Source organism: Solanum stenotomum, chromosome 11 (genome assembly GCF_019186545.1).
Source record: "Solanum stenotomum isolate F172 chromosome 11, ASM1918654v1, whole genome shotgun sequence".
NCBI classification, from domain to species: domain Eukaryota; kingdom Viridiplantae; phylum Streptophyta; class Magnoliopsida; order Solanales; family Solanaceae; genus Solanum; species Solanum stenotomum.
This window is the reverse complement of record NC_064292.1, coordinates 1,490,423-1,511,859: the sequence shown is the minus strand read 5'-3', so window position 1 is coordinate 1,511,859 and position 21,437 is coordinate 1,490,423. Positions and strand designations below refer to the sequence as shown.

At 35.1% G+C, this 21,437-nt stretch overlaps 4 protein-coding genes across 4 annotated transcripts; 2 read left to right on the top strand and 2 right to left on the bottom strand.

The window, feature by feature from the left end:
* Positions 1-1,270: 1,270 nt before the first annotated feature.
* Positions 1,271-2,636, top strand: LOC125845505 (F-box/kelch-repeat protein At5g26960). Its single transcript, XM_049525020.1, has one exon. The coding sequence runs from the start codon at positions 1,324-1,326 to the stop codon at positions 2,581-2,583; it is 1,260 nt and encodes a 419-aa protein (XP_049380977.1). The 5' UTR covers positions 1,271-1,323; the 3' UTR covers positions 2,584-2,636.
* A 1,272-nt stretch (positions 2,637-3,908) lies between these two features.
* Positions 3,909-12,547, top strand: LOC125844911 (uncharacterized). Its single transcript, XM_049524275.1, has 13 exons — positions 3,909-4,151; positions 4,276-4,371; positions 4,481-4,558; positions 9,336-9,416; positions 9,494-9,713; positions 9,796-9,854; positions 10,392-10,441; positions 10,566-10,653; positions 10,752-11,009; positions 11,105-11,197; positions 11,486-11,590; positions 11,744-11,860; positions 12,191-12,547. Exons 1-13 carry the CDS (start codon positions 4,086-4,088, stop codon positions 12,263-12,265), a joined length of 1,386 nt encoding a protein of 461 aa, XP_049380232.1. The 5' UTR covers positions 3,909-4,085; the 3' UTR covers positions 12,266-12,547.
* A 481-nt stretch (positions 12,548-13,028) lies between these two features.
* On the bottom strand, positions 13,029-15,150 carry LOC125845136 (feruloyl CoA ortho-hydroxylase 1-like). Its single transcript, XM_049524567.1, has 2 exons — positions 14,545-15,150; positions 13,029-13,636 (listed from the first exon to the last, which is right to left on the bottom strand). The coding sequence occupies exons 1-2, from the start codon at positions 15,042-15,044 to the stop codon at positions 13,063-13,065; spliced, it is 1,074 nt and encodes a 357-aa protein (XP_049380524.1). The 5' UTR covers positions 15,045-15,150; the 3' UTR covers positions 13,029-13,062.
* A 2,613-nt stretch (positions 15,151-17,763) lies between these two features.
* Positions 17,764-19,658, bottom strand: LOC125845135 (bi-functional coumaroyl CoA and feruloyl CoA ortho-hydroxylase F6H2-2-1-like). The gene is made up of 2 exons (XM_049524565.1): positions 19,092-19,658; positions 17,764-18,462 (listed from the first exon to the last, which is right to left on the bottom strand). Exons 1-2 carry the CDS (start codon positions 19,589-19,591, stop codon positions 17,889-17,891), a joined length of 1,074 nt encoding a protein of 357 aa, XP_049380522.1. The 5' UTR covers positions 19,592-19,658; the 3' UTR covers positions 17,764-17,888.
* Positions 19,659-21,437: the final 1,779 nt, after the last annotated feature.

Below are 21,437 nucleotides of genomic sequence, written 5' to 3'. Positions count from 1 at the left end.
TCTTTTTTGAATAATAAAAAGACATTTAACAAAAAATTAGTGACTTTTTGTAATATTTAGACGAAATTTTGAATGATCTTTTAATAATTTTAATATAAGTTAATAAATATTAAATTAACATCCTAGTAATATTACTTAATACTTCAATAAAGTAGACAACTGAGTACTAAAGTACTTTACAAGAAAAGAGAGAATCTATAGCACCTTTAATTCCTAATATTGTGGCAAAAGAAAAATCATTTATGAGCATTTAATGAATGGTTTAGTAGTTATTGATTACTTAGTATACGTATCCGTGCGATAAACGATACATCACCACGAATATTATAAAAAATAATTACATTTTAACTTATAAGGCTTTGTAATTTGGCTAATTTATCCTTCATATATTAATTTTGGTATAACTTATACTAAACGATAGAGATAAGAAATTCAATTTATAGGGTAAAATTACCATTCTTATTTCAATTTTTAGATGAGAAAATTCTCTATCTTCAATAACCTAATCAATTTTAGAATATTATTATGAACGGTAATCATCCTTTCATTCTTAATAAGAAGTTTCAAATTTGAATTTTAAGAATAAAATCAAGTGCTGCTTTAATCAGAATTTTCATGTTTGAATTCAGATTAGTCGAGTCCCAAAATTGATATTGCCACCGAATCAAAAACCAAAAAGAATAAATAATATTATGAAAAAATATGCATTAAGCATTAGTTTGTTGTACCTTATTCTCTAAGGAATCATTTGGTGTGAGGAATAATGTATAATAGTCCCAAAATAAAACATAGGATTATTTCATCTCACGTTTGGTTGGAGGTATTGGACAGTTCTTTCATTACTTATCCCATCATTGTTGTCATAGTAATGGAATAAATTAACATGATGAAATAACTTGTTCCTAACCAAACAACCCCTAATATTTATACAAAAAAAACAAGAAGAACAAAATAACAGTATGATGCACACAACATCTTGTGTTCATGCCGAACGTAAGAAAGGAAGAGATATAATGTATTAACAATCGACCATAATATGGTGATTGCTTCCACAATTTTTACGAGACAACTTTATCGTTATTCCAAAAAACCCGCAATCAATATTTGTACAAACCTATGAACCATATCCAAAATAACAATTGGATTTTTTCTTTTTTTCACCATAGATTCATGTGAAGGGACCTACTTTGATTGGAAGAAAAGCTCAGCCCCCTCTCCCCCGACCCACTCCCACCCCCACCACCCCTCATATACCTTTCACTGAGCTCTCATCAAATCTTCAAAAACCTGAAGAAAGTTTTGATTTTTTTCATCTTTCCATTGATGTCTGATAGCTGCAATTCTCGTCATTTTTCATGGCTGATGAAATCTTGTTTCCCCAATAACCAACACCCACCACCCCACCATCCTACCCCCATCGGAACCACCACCATTTTACCCACCGGAACGACCATTGCTGAACTCCCAGATGACCTTCTTCTTGAATGTCTATCAAGGGTAACTCATTCTTCACTTCCTTCTTTACCTTTAGTCTGTTGTCGTTGGTCTCTGCTTCTTGATTCCCCCACTTTTCATCTTCTCCGGCACCGGCATAACCTTTTACAGCTTACCGTTTTCGCTGTTTCGGTTTCTGATGGAGCCCTTTGCACAGCTAGCTACAGATTGAACAATGATTGTTCATGGAAGATTTGCTCTTTTACACCGGCGAATGACCCTGTTTTCGAACATGGGTGTTTTTATTCTTTGTTCTCGCATTCTCGTTTATCGGTTATTGGACGGAAAATCTACGTTATTGGACGGACGGCGATGCTCCGGTGTGATACCTGGACTGGTTTAGTAGTTCCAAGACAAGGACCGGTTTTCCCGAGGAAGAAATTTGCTGCAGCCGTTGTAGGTGGGAAAATCTACGTCGCCGGAGGTTGTGCGAGGTCTGCGGCGGTGGAGGAGTATGACCCAACGAGTAATACATGGAGTGTGGTGGCTAAAGCTCCGAGGAAGAGGTATGGTTGCGTTGGGGCTTCAGTCGACGGCGTTTTTTACGTCATCGGAGGATTGAAGCTCGGAGGCGCGTCGGGAAATGAAATGCTGGTGGCGCGTGGAAGCCGTGCATCTGATGCAGCTCATGTTTACGCTAGCTCAATGGATTTATACGATACTGTTAATGGGGTTTGGTTAAAAACCCGATCTGTTCCCGGCGGCGGCTGTGTTGTGGCAGCATGTGCGACCGCCGGAGAAATCTATGTACTTTCCAGTCACGCAGTGGAGCTATCGTTCTGGAAGTTTAATGGGTCACGAAAAAGTACCGGATTCGGCGATTGGTGCAGGATAAAATCGCCGCCGTTGCCGGCGCAAGTCAGATTAGACAGTACGGTGAGATTCAGCTGCGTGGGGATCGGAGAGAAGGTGGTTTTAGTACAAGTAAATGGTTGTATAGACGATTTGTTGCGGCGTAGTGGGAGGATTGAGAGAGGATTGAAGGAGGGGTTGGTGTTGGTTTACGACTGTGTCGCCGGAGAATGGAGCCGTGCCGCCGATTTGCCGGAGGTCATTCGCCGATCAGCCTGCGTCTGTGTTGAGTGCTAAATTCGACTATTACTATTTGACTAATCAATTCATGATCAAAATTTAAACTGTGTCACGTAAATTGAGAAGAATGAAAAACTATAGTTCGTTATTAAAATTTAAATTGTATTATATAAATTTATTATCAAAATTAAATTATTTCGTTATCAAAATTTAAATGGTATCATGTAAATTAAGAAGAATAAAATATTGTATTTTGTTATCAAAATTTAAATTGTATCATGTAAATTGAAACTGATGAAATACATTTTATGAGAACACAAACAAAAAAAAAAATCATTTACGTGGCTTAAAAGGTAGGTGATTTTGTTTTAATTGTTTTACTAATTAAATTTACAAGTCTTTTTTGATAAATATGATTATTTTTGGGGAGTAAACTTGCTTATTAAGTAGAATTGTGCCTTTTTTGCTTTATTTTGCAATTACTATAAAGAATTTGTAACAAACATGTTAAAGCTACTTTATGATTTTTCTTTTGATAATCAAAGTAATTAATTATTAGAAAAATTGCACATTTCATGTTGTGCTTTTTCCAAAATATTTTGATTTGATAAATTAAAAGATATTTACAAGACAATGCATAATAACAATAATAATGCATCATTACTAACTAATTTCACAAGTGTGATGGTGACAAATGGACTTTTTAGTGTTTACAATAATAATGCATCATTAGTTCATTACTAACTAATTTCATAGTGTTTACTAATTGACGTTTGGCTATAGATTCCTAACTTTCATAGTTTCATTTTGTTTAGACTTTACGAAGTTGAGATAAACGAGCATTTTATTTGAAATTATACAAATAGAGTTGGAAAACATATTATACCGATAATATGATTTTCAAATTTGAAATTTAACTTCAGGTTGCATTTGAAAATTTCATGATTATACTATAACAACAACCCAACAACATTATTACTATTGTAATTGTAGTACTCCTACATAGTGGAGACAAAGAGAATGGAGTACACACGTACTTTACCCTAACTCAATTAAAAAAACAACAAATAGTAACAAATCAATACTGAGGGGCGAAGTTAGGGTATAGGCTACTGCCTTGAGGAATCGTTTGAAAAGAAATTTCTGAACGAGAAAGCGGTATATATGATTGATGTAGGCCTGGAAACTAGATCGGAACGATATCATCAACGGCACGATAGACCATGAGTAAGCACCCTAAAAACTTTGATTTAAAACTCTATATTTATCTTAAAATTCATTGAATATGTATATATATTATTTCAAACGAACACTAATTTTAAAATAAAGTAAAAAAATATTTTTAAAAAAAACAAATATAGTAGTTCTTATGCCAAACAAGTCCTTGATTGACCCAAAACTCCTAAAACCCCAAGAACTGAAAAAAGCAATTCTCCATATCTCCTTGTACCCACTCTGCTATTCCTCCATCTTCCCCAAATCGAAAAACCCACAAAAACCCATTATTGTGGAGGATCCAAATCGCCATTATCGCAGCTAAAGAAGGTTACTTCATACCCATGGATTTTCAAGTAGTAGTTTTAGCAGGTGGCTTCTCAAAAAGCCTTGTTCCTCTTGTTTCAAAGGTACCCTTTTTCTTCCTTTGTTGTTTTTTTCCTTCGCTTTAAGCTGTTACCCATTTTCTAATATACTCTTATAAGTGATTTTCCAAAGAAAAAAATATGATGTATGTGGAAAAGAAATTTGCAGGATGTGCCAAAAGCTTTGCTTCCAGTGGCAAATCGACCGGTGTTGTCTTATGTGTTGGAGCATTTTGAGGAAAACAATTTGAAGGATTTTATTGTTGTGAGTTTTAGTTTCCTGAAAAAGGAGCACCCTTTTTTGTTTTTGTGTTAATTATGGAAATTAGGGTTAAGTTTATTGAATTGTGTGTTTGATTGTGGTGTTTTCTCAGGTTGTTGAAGGAGAAAGTGCAGCTCTTCTTGTTGGGGGTTGGATATCAAATGCTTATGTTGATCGATTACACGTTGAGGTAATTCTTGGATCACAGTTCTGAAAAAATGTTTATTGGTGACTGAGAAGGCGAAGTGAAACTGTGAGGAGGGAAATAAAAGCAGTAATGTAATTGTTTAAGCTGTTTGACATATTAACCTGAGTGAGATTTGCAAATTGAAATTGCAGACATGATAGGTGATTCCATTAGTTATTTGCTGTACGAAAATGTGCTTAGTAGAGAAATAGTAATTAAGATGGTTAATAGCCTGGACACTGTTTGTTTCATGCTTCAATTTTTGTTTGGCATATAGCTGCAACCTTATTAGTAGGTTCATCAGTATCCTCTCATGAGAAACATCAGTTTCTCCAGCTTTTTAAGGCTTGGATACTGATGAAGTCCACCTGATAATTATGAAATGTTTTTGTGTGTAGTTTCAGGATGCTTCTTTCATTTGATTCCTTACATATCATTAATTGGATGACATGATTCTTTCATAAGGATGACATTCATTGTTATTGAAGAGAAGGTGGTTTACTCTTATTGCAAAAAAGGCCTTCTCTGTATTAGTAATCCGGTAATTACTAGAAGTTATATCGAAACAGCTACAGAAATTCCTGTTACCTTTTAGGCTCTCTTAACTGTGAATTATTTCTACAAACCGGAAAACATTAATATTATGTGAAAAGAGATGATACTGAAGTCTTATTGAATTTGGTTGACCAACAACATTCAAGATAACTTCTTGTGTAGGAGTTGTGAACTACACGAAGTAAGAAAGTTTCATTATCGTTGGGATTTAATTTTTTTTCTTGACATAATCATTGACAATACGTTACACAATATTCTTACGATTCTCTTGACTTTCATCTATAATATAATCCGTCAGAATTATTCTACAAAATATTGTTAGCAATTCTCCCAGTTTTTAGTAGTGATACAATGTTAAAAGTATTTTACACAATATTATAATAATTTTTTATGTTTAAACACGCCTTCTCAAACTCAAGGTGGTGAAGTAATTTGAGTTTGCTTATTTTAGAAACAAGACCAAACAATCAATAGAATAGCAGGCAATCGCCTGAATAATATAGCCGGAGTAGTGAACAATCACCTAAAGAAAGGTAATGGTGGATTCTTTAATCCGAAAAATCACTTGGTAAGTGCACACCGAAAACAAAAATCTACTTTCAATTACCAGAAAAGGTGTGGTGACACAAATCTCTATGACATCATCAATGTAACATGAATTGGTTGTTGAAGACTAATTGAAGAAGTTTCTGACAAGTGACTAGCAAAGTTACCGGAGAATTAGTTTGAAGAACGTTCAGAATGTTTTTTTTTTTTGATGAAGTAAGAAGAATGTCATTAACAAAGCATCAAGATGCATAGATTACAAAAGAAAGAAAATATCAGCTCCCAAAAAGGCCATTCTGACTGTTGGCTGGATGCGGTGAGCTGGAGAGATGATCCTGTCGGGGAGAGCATCAGAAGAGGCACAGTGCCGGTTGAAACAAACACTGGGAAAGGCATGGTATTGCAAATGTAGTTAGTTATAGGAAGAGTTGGTGGAAGAGTGGCAATAATAGATGCCAGAATAGTTCTATGGTGCTAGAACAATCAGGAGGTGTGTGGCTGCTGGAACAATCACTGCAAAGAAAATGTTGCTGTCGGAAGGATTATCTTGCGAAGGAAGAAAACGTTGTTTAAACAGGCAGGTATTAGACTGGTTGTTGATAGTCAAAGCTACTTTTTGGAATTTAATACTACTACAACAACAACTATGCCTCAAGGATCATGTTACTCCATATAAATTCATCTCAGGCCAATGATATTTAATATAAAATTAATAGTAGTAAAACTAAAATAATAAGTACTAGAAGTCATTATATTCTACTGACATCTATAATCTCGAAAAGGCTAAACAACTTCCAGAAAATTATAGAATGTAAAGTAAAAGTGCTAACATGACTAAACATATTCTCAGTTAATAGGTATTACCTATATAGATTTTTTTTCCCATAGTGCTCAATTTTTGCCAAGTGTGCATGAATCCCAAGAGATTATAGGTCCTTCCGGACAACTTCCTTGAGGTGACTTAGGTCTACCTAGTCCTTTTTTAACACTTATACGGACAATGGTCTCACATCTACGGGCGGTGCATCTTGTGATAGGTGCAAGACATGAACAAACCATCTTAAGTGACCTATTATTTTATCATTGACGTGTGCTATCTGAACCTTCTCATAAATGTGGTCATTTTTTAAGATTGTCTTATCTTGTATGACCATACATCCATCTTAGCATCAACATCTTTGCGACACTTATTTTGTGAATGTGTTGGACTTGAGCAGACACAACATTCACTCTCATATAGGTTGTTTAAAGAAAAATTCACTCCCATTTAACATTACTAGTCTTGTAATAGTTCTATAGAAATTTACCTTCGTTTTAGTAGTCATCCTTCTATCACGTAACACCTCAGTAGCACTTCTCCATTTCAGTCATCCCAATTTTGATTCTATGTGTAACATTTTCATCTATCATTCCATTCTTTTGGAACGAGTCTAGATATCTAAATTGTTTGCATTTAGGAATTGCAATCCTGTCTATCTCATTTTGATTTCTAATCTTCTTATGTTGACTAAACTCGCAGTGCATTCTATCTCAGATACAATATGAAAATAAAAAAAAGAAGTGGTAACTCTCACTGTATTGGATGTTAACAGCATACTGAAGAGCTCCTTCTGTAGGAGTTTTGAGTTGTATGAAATAAGGCGAATTTCTAGTTCTTAATATTCTAAGTTATTATGACATAATCAATTAATCTTGACTATTCTACATAATATTTTTAATGATTGTCTTGATTATTGACAATAACGTAGTAATTAATATACAATATTCATGATGATTCCAGTTGAAAATTTTGTGCCATTTTTGATGAGATACATTTAATGATGAGGTTGTCCATCTCCTTTTGTGTGGTTATAGATCGTATCGTGCATGGTGAGATTTTAAGAATTCTTAATTGAAAATAATTTTATTGAAATGAAATGGTCTTGAGTAGAGCTCAATGGATGTAGAAAATTCATAGTAAAGTCAGACTAATTTGTAATTACGACATAGTTGATGGATTAATTGATAGTAGTTGTACTCTGTATATGCTCAATTGATGTAGATGATTCGTATATAGACTCAGACTAATTTGTAATTATGGCATAGTTGATGGATTAATTGATATATAGTTGTACTATGCAAGTATGCATTGTGTAACAAAGCACACAGTAAAAATTGTGAAGCATGTAACATAGAGAGCAACAAGTAAGGATTTTATTGGAAATAGATATATTATAATTTGTGGATGGGAAGAAGACAAATACAACAAACTTAAAGTAGAGAAGGATATAGGGGTGGACTGATCATCTACCGAGTGTCAAACCATGTGCCAATTGACCCTTGTGGATTTCTCTCTTACAAGAAGGGAAAAACAAGACTAATACAAGAGGAAAGAAGTCCTTTGGTCATCTAAACACTTAACAACAAAGAGAAGTGCTTTGGTAAATGAGAAAATTCATGCTTCTAGTGATCTGCAGTTGCTTTGCTAGTCTGCCAACTATACTCTCCAGACGCAGCATTACTGTTTTTGATAGGTTATGCAGCATTGCAATTGGCTTATCGCTATAGGGAAGCAAGGAAAGCAGCTTTGCCCATATCAGTTTTCATCAAATATATAAAGTTACTGCCAAGCTAGTAAATACCTATGTTGCTCAGATCGTCCATAATCCATTTTTTGCACCCATGTCGATTCAACAGGACTTGGGTATGGGTATGGTGTGGAGCAGGGGCGGACGCACTTATATCTAGGGGTGTCATCTGACAGCTTCGTCGGAAAAGTTTTATAAATATATGTGAATATATCTGAGAAAATAGAATAGGTTGTAGATATATATTATATATGACACCTCTTAATATGGAGGGTTCCTTGGCTCGCTGGTTGAGTGTCTTGCTAATTTGTTCTTCGCTAAGTGTTCGAATCTCTCTACAACGAGTTCGCACTATTTTTTCTAGATCTTCTGTAAGTGCCTCGCCCCTTTGTTCTAAAAACTACTATAGAAAATTAGGTTATGAGTTGAGGATGAATCCATGACGTATTTCCTAGTTCCTACATATATATTTATTACTTACACAGTTGTCTGGTGGCCAAGCAGATACTGTCTTAATTCATAAAAAGAAAAGGATAAATGATGTACTCGAGCCCTAGGTACTTCTTGAAGGAAGTGAGGAACCACTGCAATTTAGACATTATAGATATGAACTTCATATAGTTCCCTTCCACGAAATTTATTTTCCTTTTTCGCTTTTTAACAAGAGACCAATGGTGCAATTTCAAATTTTAAGAATTTTTCTTATTGCATTTGCTGGAGTGTGAAAATCTATTTAATGGGATACTGGTTATCTGCAATTTTCCAAGTGAGCTACAGTTGTTTTGAAGATGTATATTTGCAGGTCCTACAATTTCCTGCAAAACCCATGCACTTCTTGTTCGAGAACTGATAAACATTTTCTTTTCTCTCGCCGGACCTAACATTGTCTTTATGAGTTTCCTCTTTCTTAATGTTAAAGCTCTTAAACAGTTGCATTTAAATATAATATTTAGTGGTCCCTTTTGACTGTTTTAAGCAGGATAAGTCTAGTAGTTTTACCATTAAAAAAGTCACATGATGTATCTTCTGCTCATCCTTATACTTAATTGCCCATGTTAACTTACTACGATTGTTGCTATAAAGGACTTGTTTTGTTGTTACCTTGTCTTCAGGTTGCAGCAGTACCTGAGGATGTCGGGACAGCTGGAGCTCTTAGGGCCATTGATCGCCACCTGACTGCAAAAGATATTTTGGTTGATATTTTAATCATTTAAGCTTTTCAACAAGGGAGCATACTTCAGTGAGCTAATTAGTTTTGATTCTTATGAAGGTCGTGAGTGGTGATCTTATTTCTGATATTCCTCCTGGGGCAGTGGCAGCTGCTCATAGACGGCATGATGCTGCAGTGACTGCAATGCTTTGTTCTACTCCTATCAGTGGCCCATCAGAGTCAGGTTCCTCTGGTGGAAAGGACAAAGCCAAGAAACCGGCACGCCATAACATTATAGGACTGGACCCCACTAAACAATTTCTGTTGCATGTAGCTGCTGGTGAGACCCCTGCATATGCTTTTACATCCTTCATGCATCAGTTGGTGTTATTCCCTTATTTGGCATCTTTGATATCCTCTAGGAGCTGAAGTTGAGAAAGATATTCGTGTCCAGAAGAGCATTCTCCGAGCAGTAGGCCAGGTAAATGATGCCAATCAGACACGTATAGCTAGTGATATCACTAAGATATGAGTTTCTATCTGATATGTTTGTTCTTCTACTCATGTACCTTTCCTATTGTCTGAATCCTGTTCACTAGAGAACCGAATGGGAAAAGAGAGGGAAATAAGGGAAGGATTGATAGATTTGCTTGATGATGTTTCTTCTCATCCTTGCAATCTGTAATTTAGCTTGGCCTTGGTAGTTATATTTTGGAATTTTAATATTGATCTATTCTCTTTCATTTCTTCTATATCCAATCCCTGAGTTATAAAAGTTTTTTTTATACGATCACATGCATATCTACTATTGAGTTTTGCTTTTTAACCAACGTGAGATACTGGACTTGCTGCTCTCTGTAAGAAACTTTTCTCTTTTTTCTTTTTTCATGTGAAAAAGTGATATTAGACCATTAAAAATGCAGTGCACATGTGCAGATACATCCAAATATTCAAGCTTCTATGTTATTTTTGGTAGGAGTTCTCCTTCTCAATCTTATCCTTTTTCTTTTATCTGCAGATGGAGATTCGTGCTGATCTAATGGATGCTCATATGTATGCCTTCAAGAGGTTCGAGGTGTTTCTTTTTTATTTCAAGTGGTTTTTAGTTGATAGTGTTTATTCTTTATGCTTGAATGTTCTCTAAAATGAGTTTGTCTGAAAATGGTTGTCATTTCCATGTTTTTCTCTGTAGAACCGTTTTGCAAGAGGTTCTGAATAAGAAAGAAACTTTTCTGAGCTTGAGGCGTGATGTGTTGCCTTATCTTGTGAGGAGCCAGCTAGTAAGTCTCTTACAATGCATGATTTTTCCTGCCACATGTTAACTTTGTTTACTTACCATCTAAGTTTCTCCACGAGTTGATGATGTTAATTGTATTAGAGATCTGAATTATCACAAAATGGAGCGCTAGCAGAAGAGAATGGGAATTCTAAGGGTGTTTCTGATAGTACAATTATGCTGTCACAACTGCTGACCAATGCTTCTACACAAAGTTTTCATGAGCTATACGCTTTGGGTCCTGATGGTTCTGCTCTGTCTCCAAGAAAAACTCACAAATGCTGTGTACATATTGCCAGCAAGAGCAATTACTGTGTTCGCTTAAACTCTATTCAAGCCTTCAGTGACATAAATCGAGATGTGAGATTTACTGCTTAACCTTGTATTTTTGCTTATATCTAGCAGATGTGTGTGCGTGTCTGCTTATGAGCTAGTTTACTTTCTCTATGATTTAGGTCATATGTGATGCAAGTCACTTGTCAGGCTATTCTTTCTCTCCTCAGAACAACATCATTCATCCTACAGCCGAGCTAGGTTCAAAAACTACAGTGAGTTGCAATCTTTCTTTGGTGACATGAAAAAAATTATGTTGCGCATGCTGTGTCATCTTTGTTTATTTATTTTCTTGCCAAGTGTCAAATAAAGAAGTTCATATTGCATCATATTCTTTCCTTTTGGTTTTAATTTGTTTTGTTGAATCTTGTTTTTTTTATGGGTAATGTAAGAAATTTTGTTATGGTTAACTCATACTAAGTCAATGCTACGAAAAACATAGTTACAAATTGTGCAAGTTGTTGGATTTTGGATTTCATGACTGAGGTATTAATCTGATTTAGGTTGGACCACATTGTATGCTAGGAGAAGGTTCACAAATGGGTGACAAATGCAGCGTGAAAAAGTCCGTCATTGGCCGACATTGTCGGATCGGCTCGAATGTGAAGGTACGATTCATTCTTTACCTCTGATGACAAGGGAAATAGTTAGTACTTACATTCCATTCACCGAACAATAACACCACCTCAGAAAATCCAGTTGCCACATACATTGCCTAGCTGGTTATTACTCACTTGCTTCCTTCTGGCTCATCCTTTCAGGTTGTCAACTCAGTCATAATGGACCATGTTACTATCGGAGATGGTTGTTCGATCCAAGGTTCTGTTGTTTGCAGTAATGTACAGCTCCAAGAACGTGTCGTACTGAGAGATTGCCAGGTATCCCGCCTTTCCTTTCACCTGGTTCTTTTTTTCGTATAATAAAAATACTAATAATATTATTATTGTCAGTATTAGTATTTTTGTTATTAATGAAGGGGAGCCTTGGAGCAATAGTAAAGTTGTCCTCGTGACCTATAGGTTACGGGTTCGACCCTTAGAATCAGTTACCAATGCTTGCTATACTTCGTGAACTCGGGATGCTTGGTACTATTAGTTTTAGAATTTCGTGGGTGGGTCATGGGTGTGAGCATAGCGGGTGGAGAAAGGTTACTGTCTGTTTGTTTTCCTTCATGTTTTCAGTCTACATTTTTTGCTTGTTCGATACAGGTTGGAGCAGGTTATGTGGTTTCATCAGGCAGTGAACATAAAGGAGAATCATTAGCAAAGAAAGAGAAACAGTAATTACTTTTATCGGTAACTTACAGTGTGATCAACGCGACACTGATCTCCATACGACTTTTGTTGCTTTGGCCTGCCAATGATATGCCGGTCCAACGTACTCCATGGCAACAAAACTGAGCAAAGTCAATTTTGTTTGGCATTCTTGTTTTGGTTTTAAGGTTCTTTACGTTTTTGAGTTTTTGTTGTTAGGGTGAATTTGTTGTAGAATTTACATAGTATTTGATAATCAAAACTCGACACACTCCATTTGATATGAAAAAGTGACTACTCTTTATTTCCTTAGAGGCTTCAATGGTTATATCAGAATCTTGCTTTGCCATTTTTTTTGTTGGCATTTTGAAAACGTTATATTTGTTTCGTCACCCCCGTCCCCACCCCCACCTCGACACTGAGATAGGAATCTAGGGGTGGGGAAGGGCTAGTAGTGGCATTTGGCAATAATAGTTCGTATAACTGCCAAGGATTGTGGTGAAGTGGATATGATTTCTCCATCCTTAATCATCAGAAGATTCACTCTCGAGTTAAAGAAATGAAAATAATTATGATATGGAGCGCTTAGTTTGAAGTCCCAAAATGGATATCGAAAATGAAAAAAGAAGAGGAATAGTTTGAGTAGTGTACAGCTATGATAACAAAGTAAAAACTGAGCCATGTACTAAGTAGATTGGAGGAAGTGAAGCTGTCTACTAAGCTTTGCTTCTCCCTAGAGTCGTAATACTCGGCTTGTTACTACTTTGATTCAAAAGGATCCATATTCCATATACATAGGTGAAATGAGTGTTGAATCAGCAAACTTGTCATAGTTTTGCAAATTCAATTGTTTGCTTACCCTCATGGCCTTTACTGAAGAAATAATTGAAATAATCTGAATACACAACATGCTTATACAATGGCTTCTCTCCATTTTGTAGCACTTGTGTTAAAGGACCAAAAACTGCATCAGGTGCTGGATTCACAAATATTGGCACTGACACTCTGTTTCTGCTGGCATTTACAATCACACGATGCTCGACGCTCTTGTACCTATCGTTGCTCATGATTTGAAGGACGTCCCCGATATTGATCACGAGTGCCCCTTTGACTGGGGGCACATGAATCCAGCCATCACCTTTGGGCTCTCGCACGTAAAGGCCACCAACATCGTCTTGTAGGAGCATAGTGATCGAAGAAACATCAGCATGACGGCCAGCACCAGCAGTGAGCTCGGGGTTTGGGCACACGGGGTAGTGAATGAGGTTAACAATCAACGTGCCCATAACAACAGATTTCATCGATTCATCAATCTGCTTAACGTTTAGTTTCTCGAGCAACACCTCGAGAAGCTTTACTATAATAGGTTTAGCCCACTTCATGTACTCCAAAACCTGATCTCTGTAGAAGTAAGAATGACATTAGTCCAAAAAATGGTCTACATAGATGTTGATATTCAGGGTGGATCTACAGTATTGAGTATGGGTTCCTATTCAGGGGCGGATCTACAGTATCGAGTATGGATTCCTACGAAAATGGTCTAGAAAAGGATAGCTCGGTTCACAAAGCATCCCGCGTTAGCAGGGCGGGCCTAGGGAAGGGATGCACACCTAGGGGTGTAACATAGACAACTTACCCTAATGCAAGCATTAGTGGTTGCTTCCATGGCTATAGGTCACACAGAGACAATTTTACCTTTGCTGGTTCCCCTTCGAAAATGGTCTGAATAGATACTAATATTCAGGGGAGAATCTACAATATCAGTGGCAAAGAAAGGTATAAAACTAGATATAGCCACTTAGCTAACAAATGCATATTTGTTTATGTTTATTTTTTTGTAACCATGGTGTTCGAGCCAGCTTTCATGCACATGTTTGTTTATGCTTGGCCTTAGATCACTGAATGTAACTTAATACTTTCTCCCCAAATGTGATAGTAGTTCTCTTGCCATCAAATCCCTAACCCGTTTACGACATATTTAGTGAATTTCTCAAAATATATACAGGGCCTAGGTTAAAGCTACTAGATTCTATCGAACCGATACAATAAACTTATATCCACCCTTGCACCTCCGAGCCTTGGTGGACAGAATTATCCGACCCTTATTCTTAGAGGCGGAACTAGAATTTCGAATTTATAAGTTCTGTATTCTAGAAAAGGCTACTAGTTTGTGGTTGTGCCAACTCGGTAAGCAGAACTATAGCTCGACCCCTGCATTATACTGATAGGAGATAGGACGTACTCGAGAAATTAGTCGAGTTGCATACAAGCTCACGATCTATCAAAAAAAAAAAAGAAAAGAGACTAACTTGGAAACAGCAGGCCACAGCTTAGAGCTCTCATCATCATCACAATCATAGATATGAAAAAGATAATCTTTCCACTCCAAAACCTTTTCAGCTAAAGGACTAAAACTGGTCTTCAATTGCACAGTATGAGTAGGTGAATTCTCTTTCAAATACTTCCTTCTTTCTTCAACAGACAATTCAAAGAACTTATGCCCAGCTTCAATTACATTTTCCAGAACTTCAATTGGGATTCCATGATTCACTATTTGAAAACAACCCCATTTCTCAGCTGCATCACAGATCGATTCTGCAACTTTTGGGTCATCGAAATTTGAGAAATCGATAATGGGTATTGATTCCGAGGACAGAATTTGGGTAAAATCTAGCCTTTCTTCATGGGGTTGAATGAATTTTTGAGGAACAATTTCAAGACCCATTTGAGAAAGACCCTTTACGCCATTTCCTTTGTTTACTAGAAAATCAATGAGATCTGATGCTTCAGAAACTTCTGCAATTGACATTTTTGTTGCAGGAAGATATCAAATGTGATATGCAATTGAGACTTTTCTGGGAAGAAGGGAGAAAATATCTATCTGGTTTTTGGTTTGGTATTGTGTTCGGTACTCGTTTTGAAGTTGAATAAAATTAATTTCAAATTCAAGATCTCTAGTTGACAGACTATCCATCACAATCTTTGGTGATTATAGTGTTGGGGGGTTTTTGTTATCCATCTTATATTTGTTAATTATATTAGGTTTAATTCTGTGATAAAAGAGCTCTGTTTTCAAACAGATTTGTCCATCAGTAATGGGGATCACATTGACGGGAATATAGGCCGATACATGTCCGGTTTGTGTTTCAATGACGGGTAAGGCGGTCAAACTATTTGTGCCGGTTTGGTCTGATCGTTTAGCCGCTCTTTCTAAGTGATGAGAATGTAAATAGAAAACATCCCATTAAAAGTAAATTCATTTCCAAACTCGAGTTTTTTGATGATGGATCTTTGGCGATGATAGTGTTATTTAAGTAGGTATTTTTTATTCACTTTTGAGTGGAAAGCGAATTAATTCCAAACTTGAGATGTTGAGAGATTACCCCCATTATAATCTTAAGTGATTATAGTGTCACTTAAATTGGGGTTTTTCGTTATCCATTCTGTATTTGATACCCATTTTAGGAGTTAAGGCAAATACATTTCGAACTTCAGACTTATAGTTAATGATGGAGATAGTTATTATCCGTCATGATCTTTAGTTGTGATAGCATCATTTATGTAAGTGTTTTTCTCATTCTATATTCGATATACGTTTTGAAGCTAAAGGTGAATTCATTTCAAATTGCGAGATTTCTAGTTAATAATTGAGATACTAAGTTGGTGATATCAATGTTATTTGACCTTTTTTCCTCATCTTATACCCATTACCTGTTTTGGGGCCAAAGACAAACTTATATAAATTCGAAACTTTGGGTTAATAATTAATGCATAAGATAAGGTTATTATAAACAAAAAATAAGTAAAAGGATTAAAATAAGGTTTTCACCAGCACTAACTTTTTCTTTATGATACTTAATTTTTTCTTCAGTGGCAATTCAAAGAAGTTGTGTGCTGCAAATTTTAAATCTTCAATAACTTCAATCGGGATTCCATGATTGATGTTTTGGAAGAAACCCCACTTGCTTGCTGCTTCTTGAATTGATTTTTCAACATTTAAATCATCAAAATTTGATAAATCAATTGTTGGGATTGATTCTTGATTGTCAATTTGGGATTTGTCTAGTCTTTGTTCTTGTGGTTGAATGCATTGAATTTGGATAGTTTCAAGGTTTGTGTTTACTAGGTCTTTTAGTCCATTTACTTTCTTGATTACAAAATCAAGTATGCCATCATTTGGGTCAAATTTTGAAGAAGACATTTGTGTTGAATCTTGATGAGTGTGTACTAATTGAAGAAGGGAATTTTGGGGGGTTTTTAATGGTTGATTTGAGAGGGGTGTGTATGCGGGAGAGGGACGAAGGGGAATGTGATATGAAATGATGAAAGATTGAATCATTACTTTAGCATCGAGGGGTTATAATGAAGTGGTAAAATACTTTGTCATCTTTAATCAGTTGTTTTGGAGTCAAATTTTCTGAATATAGAATCGACTTTGTTAAAAAATATTTTACCGCTCAATATGAAACTTTTTTATGCAAATTCAAATTTCATTGGACTCAATATGAATATCGAACCTCCGATGATAAAAAAATATATTATTTCTTCTATTATTTCAAGGTAGGGTGGGGGAGAGGGGGGAGGGGGGAGAAGGTGTGGTTGGCTATGAAATGATGGAAGATTGAATCATTCCTTCATCTACCAATGAGAGATTATGGTGAACTGGTAAATATTTTTTATTTTTAATCAAATGTTTTGAATTCAAATTTTCCTGAGTACAATATTATTTTTATTAGAGATTGTTTTACTTCTCAATATAGACATTTCAGCGCAAATTTAATTTTAGTTGAACTCAATATGAATATCGAATATCGAATGATTGAAAAAAATCATTCCTTCTTCTGCTATTTGAAGGGAGTGGGGGTGGGGGTATGTGGATGATATATTAATGACCTAAACAAAATTTTTGAATTGCTTTTTTATTTAGTGTTTCAATTTTTTTTTCTTTTTTTTATGTTTAATCAAACATCATTTTCATAAAATGTATCTTCTAGAATAGCTATTTGAACATTGGTGAGGTGGCTTCTTGGTGTCATATGCATGAATTGTGGTTTGTTTGAATAACATCCACATCTTTTTGAAATTTGTATACTCTATTATATCGATAAAAAAATTATCAATGAAAATCTTGCTTTGACTTCTTTCTTTTTTCATTCATTTCGAAAACATTTTATTTGTTTCGTCAGCCCCACACCCCACCTCCGACATTGAGGTGGGAATCCCGGAGTTGGGAAGGATATCGAGATTCACTTTTAGTTACTGACATTTGACAATCATGTGTTACCCTCTTGTTGAGAAATATGAGTATTCTAAAGAGAGTCTATATCTAATTTTCTTTTCTATCAGAATTGCTCAGAATATGGTGAAATAGATAGGATTTTTTATCCATAATCTGAAGTTTTATATTCAAGCTCAAGAAATGAAAATAATTATGATATGGAGCACATACCCTTTAATGGACTTATGAAGTGCAAATTTGGATTAGTTTAAAGTTCCAAAGTGGATATTGAAAACGAAAAAGAAGACAAAGAAAAAAGAGTACACTATCACACCAAATCGATGGTTGCATAAAATAACACTTTTGGTTATAACATAATAACGGATTTGACAATACAATAACAATTACATAACAAAATATTTGTAAATCAAAGCATCAAATTTTAGAAAAATCTAGTGATGCTTTACCAGAAGGCCTCTTGCTGAAGAAATAATCCCAATAATCAGAAAACAAGACATGTTTGTACACTGGTTTTTCTCCATCTTTCAGAATTTGTGGGAATGGACCAATAACACTATCAAGGCTAGGATTCACAAATAGTGGTACGGATATTCGAGCCCTGCTTGAATCAACTGCTGCACAATGCTCGATACTCTTGTATCGATTGTTGCTCATAATCTGCAACGAGTCACCTATGTTAACCGCTAAGGCGCCTTTGATTGAATTTACGTGGATCCAATTATCGCCTTTAGTCCCTCGGACATATAGGCCTCCTGTGTCGTCCTGGAGGAGCAGAGTGATACAGGACACATCGCAGTGTCGGCGACAACCAATGGTGATACTTGGATTTGGGCATGGTGGATAGTAGTTTATGTTTATAGCCATAGTTCCCATCAAGAGAGGTTCTAAAGATTCATCAATTTCATTGACATTGAGACCCTTCAATAGCACCTCTAACAGCTTTTTAGCAAGTGGCTTAGCCCACTTTTGATACTCCAAGACTTGGTTCCTATAAATCAGTGACATAGTTAGAAACTTCGTTTAGAGCATACGAAATTTAATGGCAATGTCAAGAATTTTGCTAAAAACATTCAAGATTTAGTGTCAAAGTCAGAAATTTCACGAAGAGTGCTCGACAATTTATCGAAACAACCTTTTTATCCTGTAAAGGCAAAAATAAGATATGCGTACATCCTACCCTTCCTATGAGATTATACTGAATATATTATTGGATAAAGATAATTTTTCTCCAACATATGCAATATAATTTTGACTTTAAGTTATATACACCATTATAAAATTTAGAGATAATGGCCAAAAATACACCTAAAATATCATGTTTTTGTAAGTCTTTTATCTGAATTATCATCAACTAATTATCAAAATACTCCTCTACATTAATGAGTCAGTTTACATGTCAACGAAATTGTATAGGCAAATTAAGTTGTCCATACACTTTTTGGTGATTGTATATATTCAAACACTTGGTCTTGTCAGTTCCGGAGTGTGTTTTCATAAACATCTTACCGTTAAGATATTGAACTCACGAAAAAAAGTAATACCTTAGGTATGTTTTTTTTCTTACTTAGAAACACGTGACCTATAGATTACATTGAACAGAAAATCCAAAAAAGTTACCTTGTTTGAGGAGGCCAAAGGTTGTTATCATTTTGTGGATTACAACCATGTTTTATACTATCCCTCCACTCCAAAACTTTCTCATCTTTATCACCAATAGCACTCCAATACAACAACACAGATTCATCAGCACCAGCATTTTCTTTATAATACTTAACTTTTTCTTCAGCTGGCAATTCAAAGAATTTGTGTCCTGCTTCTTTCAAATCTTCGAGAACTTCAATTGGGATCCCATGATTGATGATTTGGAAGAAACCCCATTTGCTTGCTGCTTCTTGAATTGATTTTTCAACATTTAAATCATCAAAATTTGACAGATCAATTGTGGGGATTGATTCTTGATTGTCAATTTGGGATTTGTCTAGTCTTTGCTCTTTTGGTTGAATGCATTGATTTGGGATAATTTCAAGGCCCGTGTCTACTATGCCTTTTAGTCCATTTGCTTTCTTGATTACAAAATCAAATATGTCATCATTTGGTTCAAATTTTGAAGAAGGCATTTGTGTTGAATATTGATAAGTGTGTACTAATGGAAGAAGGAAATTCGGGAGGTTTTTTATGGTGGGTTTGAGAGGTGTGTGTGTGGGGTGGGGGTGGGGGGTGGGGGGGGGGGGCTATGAAATGATTGAAGATTGAATCATTCTTTCATCTAGCAACGATGGGTTATGGGGGAGTAGTAAATACTTTTCATCATTAATCAGATGTCTTGGATTCGAATTTTCCTGAATACATAGTCGTCTTTGTTAATTAGGGGAGCATTTTACCTCTAAATATGAGACTTTTCGATGCGAATTCAAATTTAGTTAGACGCAATATGAATATTTAAAAAAAAGTCATTCCTTCTAATAATTCTTGAATTGATTTTTTTATTTAGTATTTCAATTTTTATTTTTTTTATTTTATGTTTAATCAAACATCATCATCAAATAGTTATTTGGAAATTGGTGAGGTGGCTTCTTGATGTCCATATGCATGAATGATGAAATTTGTATATATATCCATAAAACTTATCAGTTAAAAATAGTATAATTTAATTTTTTTTATAGTATTTACATAGTATTTGATAAATCAAATTATGAAAAAGTGACTACTGTTTATTTTCCTTTATAATTAGAGGCATCAATGATTTTATAAAGAATCTTGTTTCGAAAACGTTATAATCGTTCTGTCTCCGCACCCCTACCCCACACCCCACCCACCTGAACATTGAAGTCTGAGGTGCGAATCCCGAGGTGGAGACTGGCTAATATTGGCATTTGGCAATGATGTGTTACCACTATGTCATAATAGTTAGTCCTAGTTTTTGAACATGTGATTTATATTTGTGTCCATATAAATTTGAGAAAAGGCATAAATTTGCTCTGAATTTATCTCAAAAAGTCAGTTACATATTTAAATTATTATGATGATCTATTACACATCTTAACTATTCAAAAGTGAATTTATTACCATCCTAAGACGTGTAACACCACTCTCACATTATGTGGTGTATTACACTCGCTACCACATTAGTGTTACGTCAGCATCATGTCATAAATTATAAATTTTTATTTATTTTTCTTTATTAATTAACTTTTCTTTTGTTAACTATATTTTACTCTAATTAATCCCTAATTAATTGTTTTAATTCTCTACTAATTATATCTTCTTCATCACTAATCCCACCTATTTTCAATTCTCATTTCATCAGAAAATCATATTCGGCCCCACCTTCACTATTGAGTTTGTTCTTCACCACCACTATATTACCTTCAATTCTTCTTCTTTATCACCCAACACCAAATATCACCACCATTATTATCAATATCGATTTTTTCTTCTTCACCACCTTCAATTACCTCTTTTAATGTTTGTCACCTGCCACCCATCACCACCAAACCCATAAAGCTGTTATTACCACAAAAACAAAAAATTGATTAACATCCAAAAATTCTTTAACAAAGTCAAAAAAAATGAAAAAGATAGAAACAATCAATCAAATTTTTTCTAGATAAAATACAATTATTCACTAGCAAATCTATGGAAATTAACCTAATTGTGAATAAAAATAAAATAAAATTGTACTTTAAGATTGTGATAAAAAATAAAGAAGTGTGATGAAAATAAAGAATGAAGAAGAAGAGCACAATGGGTGGGGTTTGAAGAAGAAGATGTGTGGGTGGTGGGGGTAGAAAAGAGGATTTTAACTTTTTTTTAAACTTTAATTTCAAACTGACGCGCTTATTTTTTATTTTTATTTTATTTTTTTGCCACATCAGTTTTAGGGGGTAAGAAATTTATTTTTGAGTAGTACAGGTGTGTAATAGATCACTATGATAGCTTAAGCGTGTAACTGACTTTTTGAGA

Coding starts and splice junctions, on each gene's coding strand:
- LOC125845505 (XM_049525020.1), top strand. CDS start 1,324: ATGTCTGATAGCTGCAATTCTCGTCATTTTTCATGGCTGATGAAATCT.
- LOC125844911 (XM_049524275.1), top strand. CDS start 4,086: ATGGATTTTCAAGTAGTAGTTTTAGCAGGTGGCTTCTCAAAAAGCCTT. Junction 9,714..9,795: donor TCTGTTGCATGTAGCTGCTG/GTGAGACCCCTG, acceptor GATATCCTCTAG/GAGCTGAAGTTGAGAAAGAT. Junction 9,855..10,391: donor TTCTCCGAGCAGTAGGCCAG/GTAAATGATGCC, acceptor TTTTATCTGCAG/ATGGAGATTCGTGCTGATCT.
- LOC125845136 (XM_049524567.1), bottom strand. CDS start 15,044: ATGTCAATTGCAGAAGTTTCTGAAGCATCAGATCTCATTGATTTTCTA. Junction 13,637..14,544: donor CTGTGGCCTGCTGTTTCCAA/GTTAGTCTCTTT, acceptor TTACTTCTACAG/AGATCAGGTTTTGGAGTACA.
- LOC125845135 (XM_049524565.1), bottom strand. CDS start 19,591: ATGCCTTCTTCAAAATTTGAACCAAATGATGACATATTTGATTTTGTA. Junction 18,463..19,091: donor CTTTGGCCTCCTCAAACAAG/GTAACTTTTTTG, acceptor ACTGATTTATAG/GAACCAAGTCTTGGAGTATC.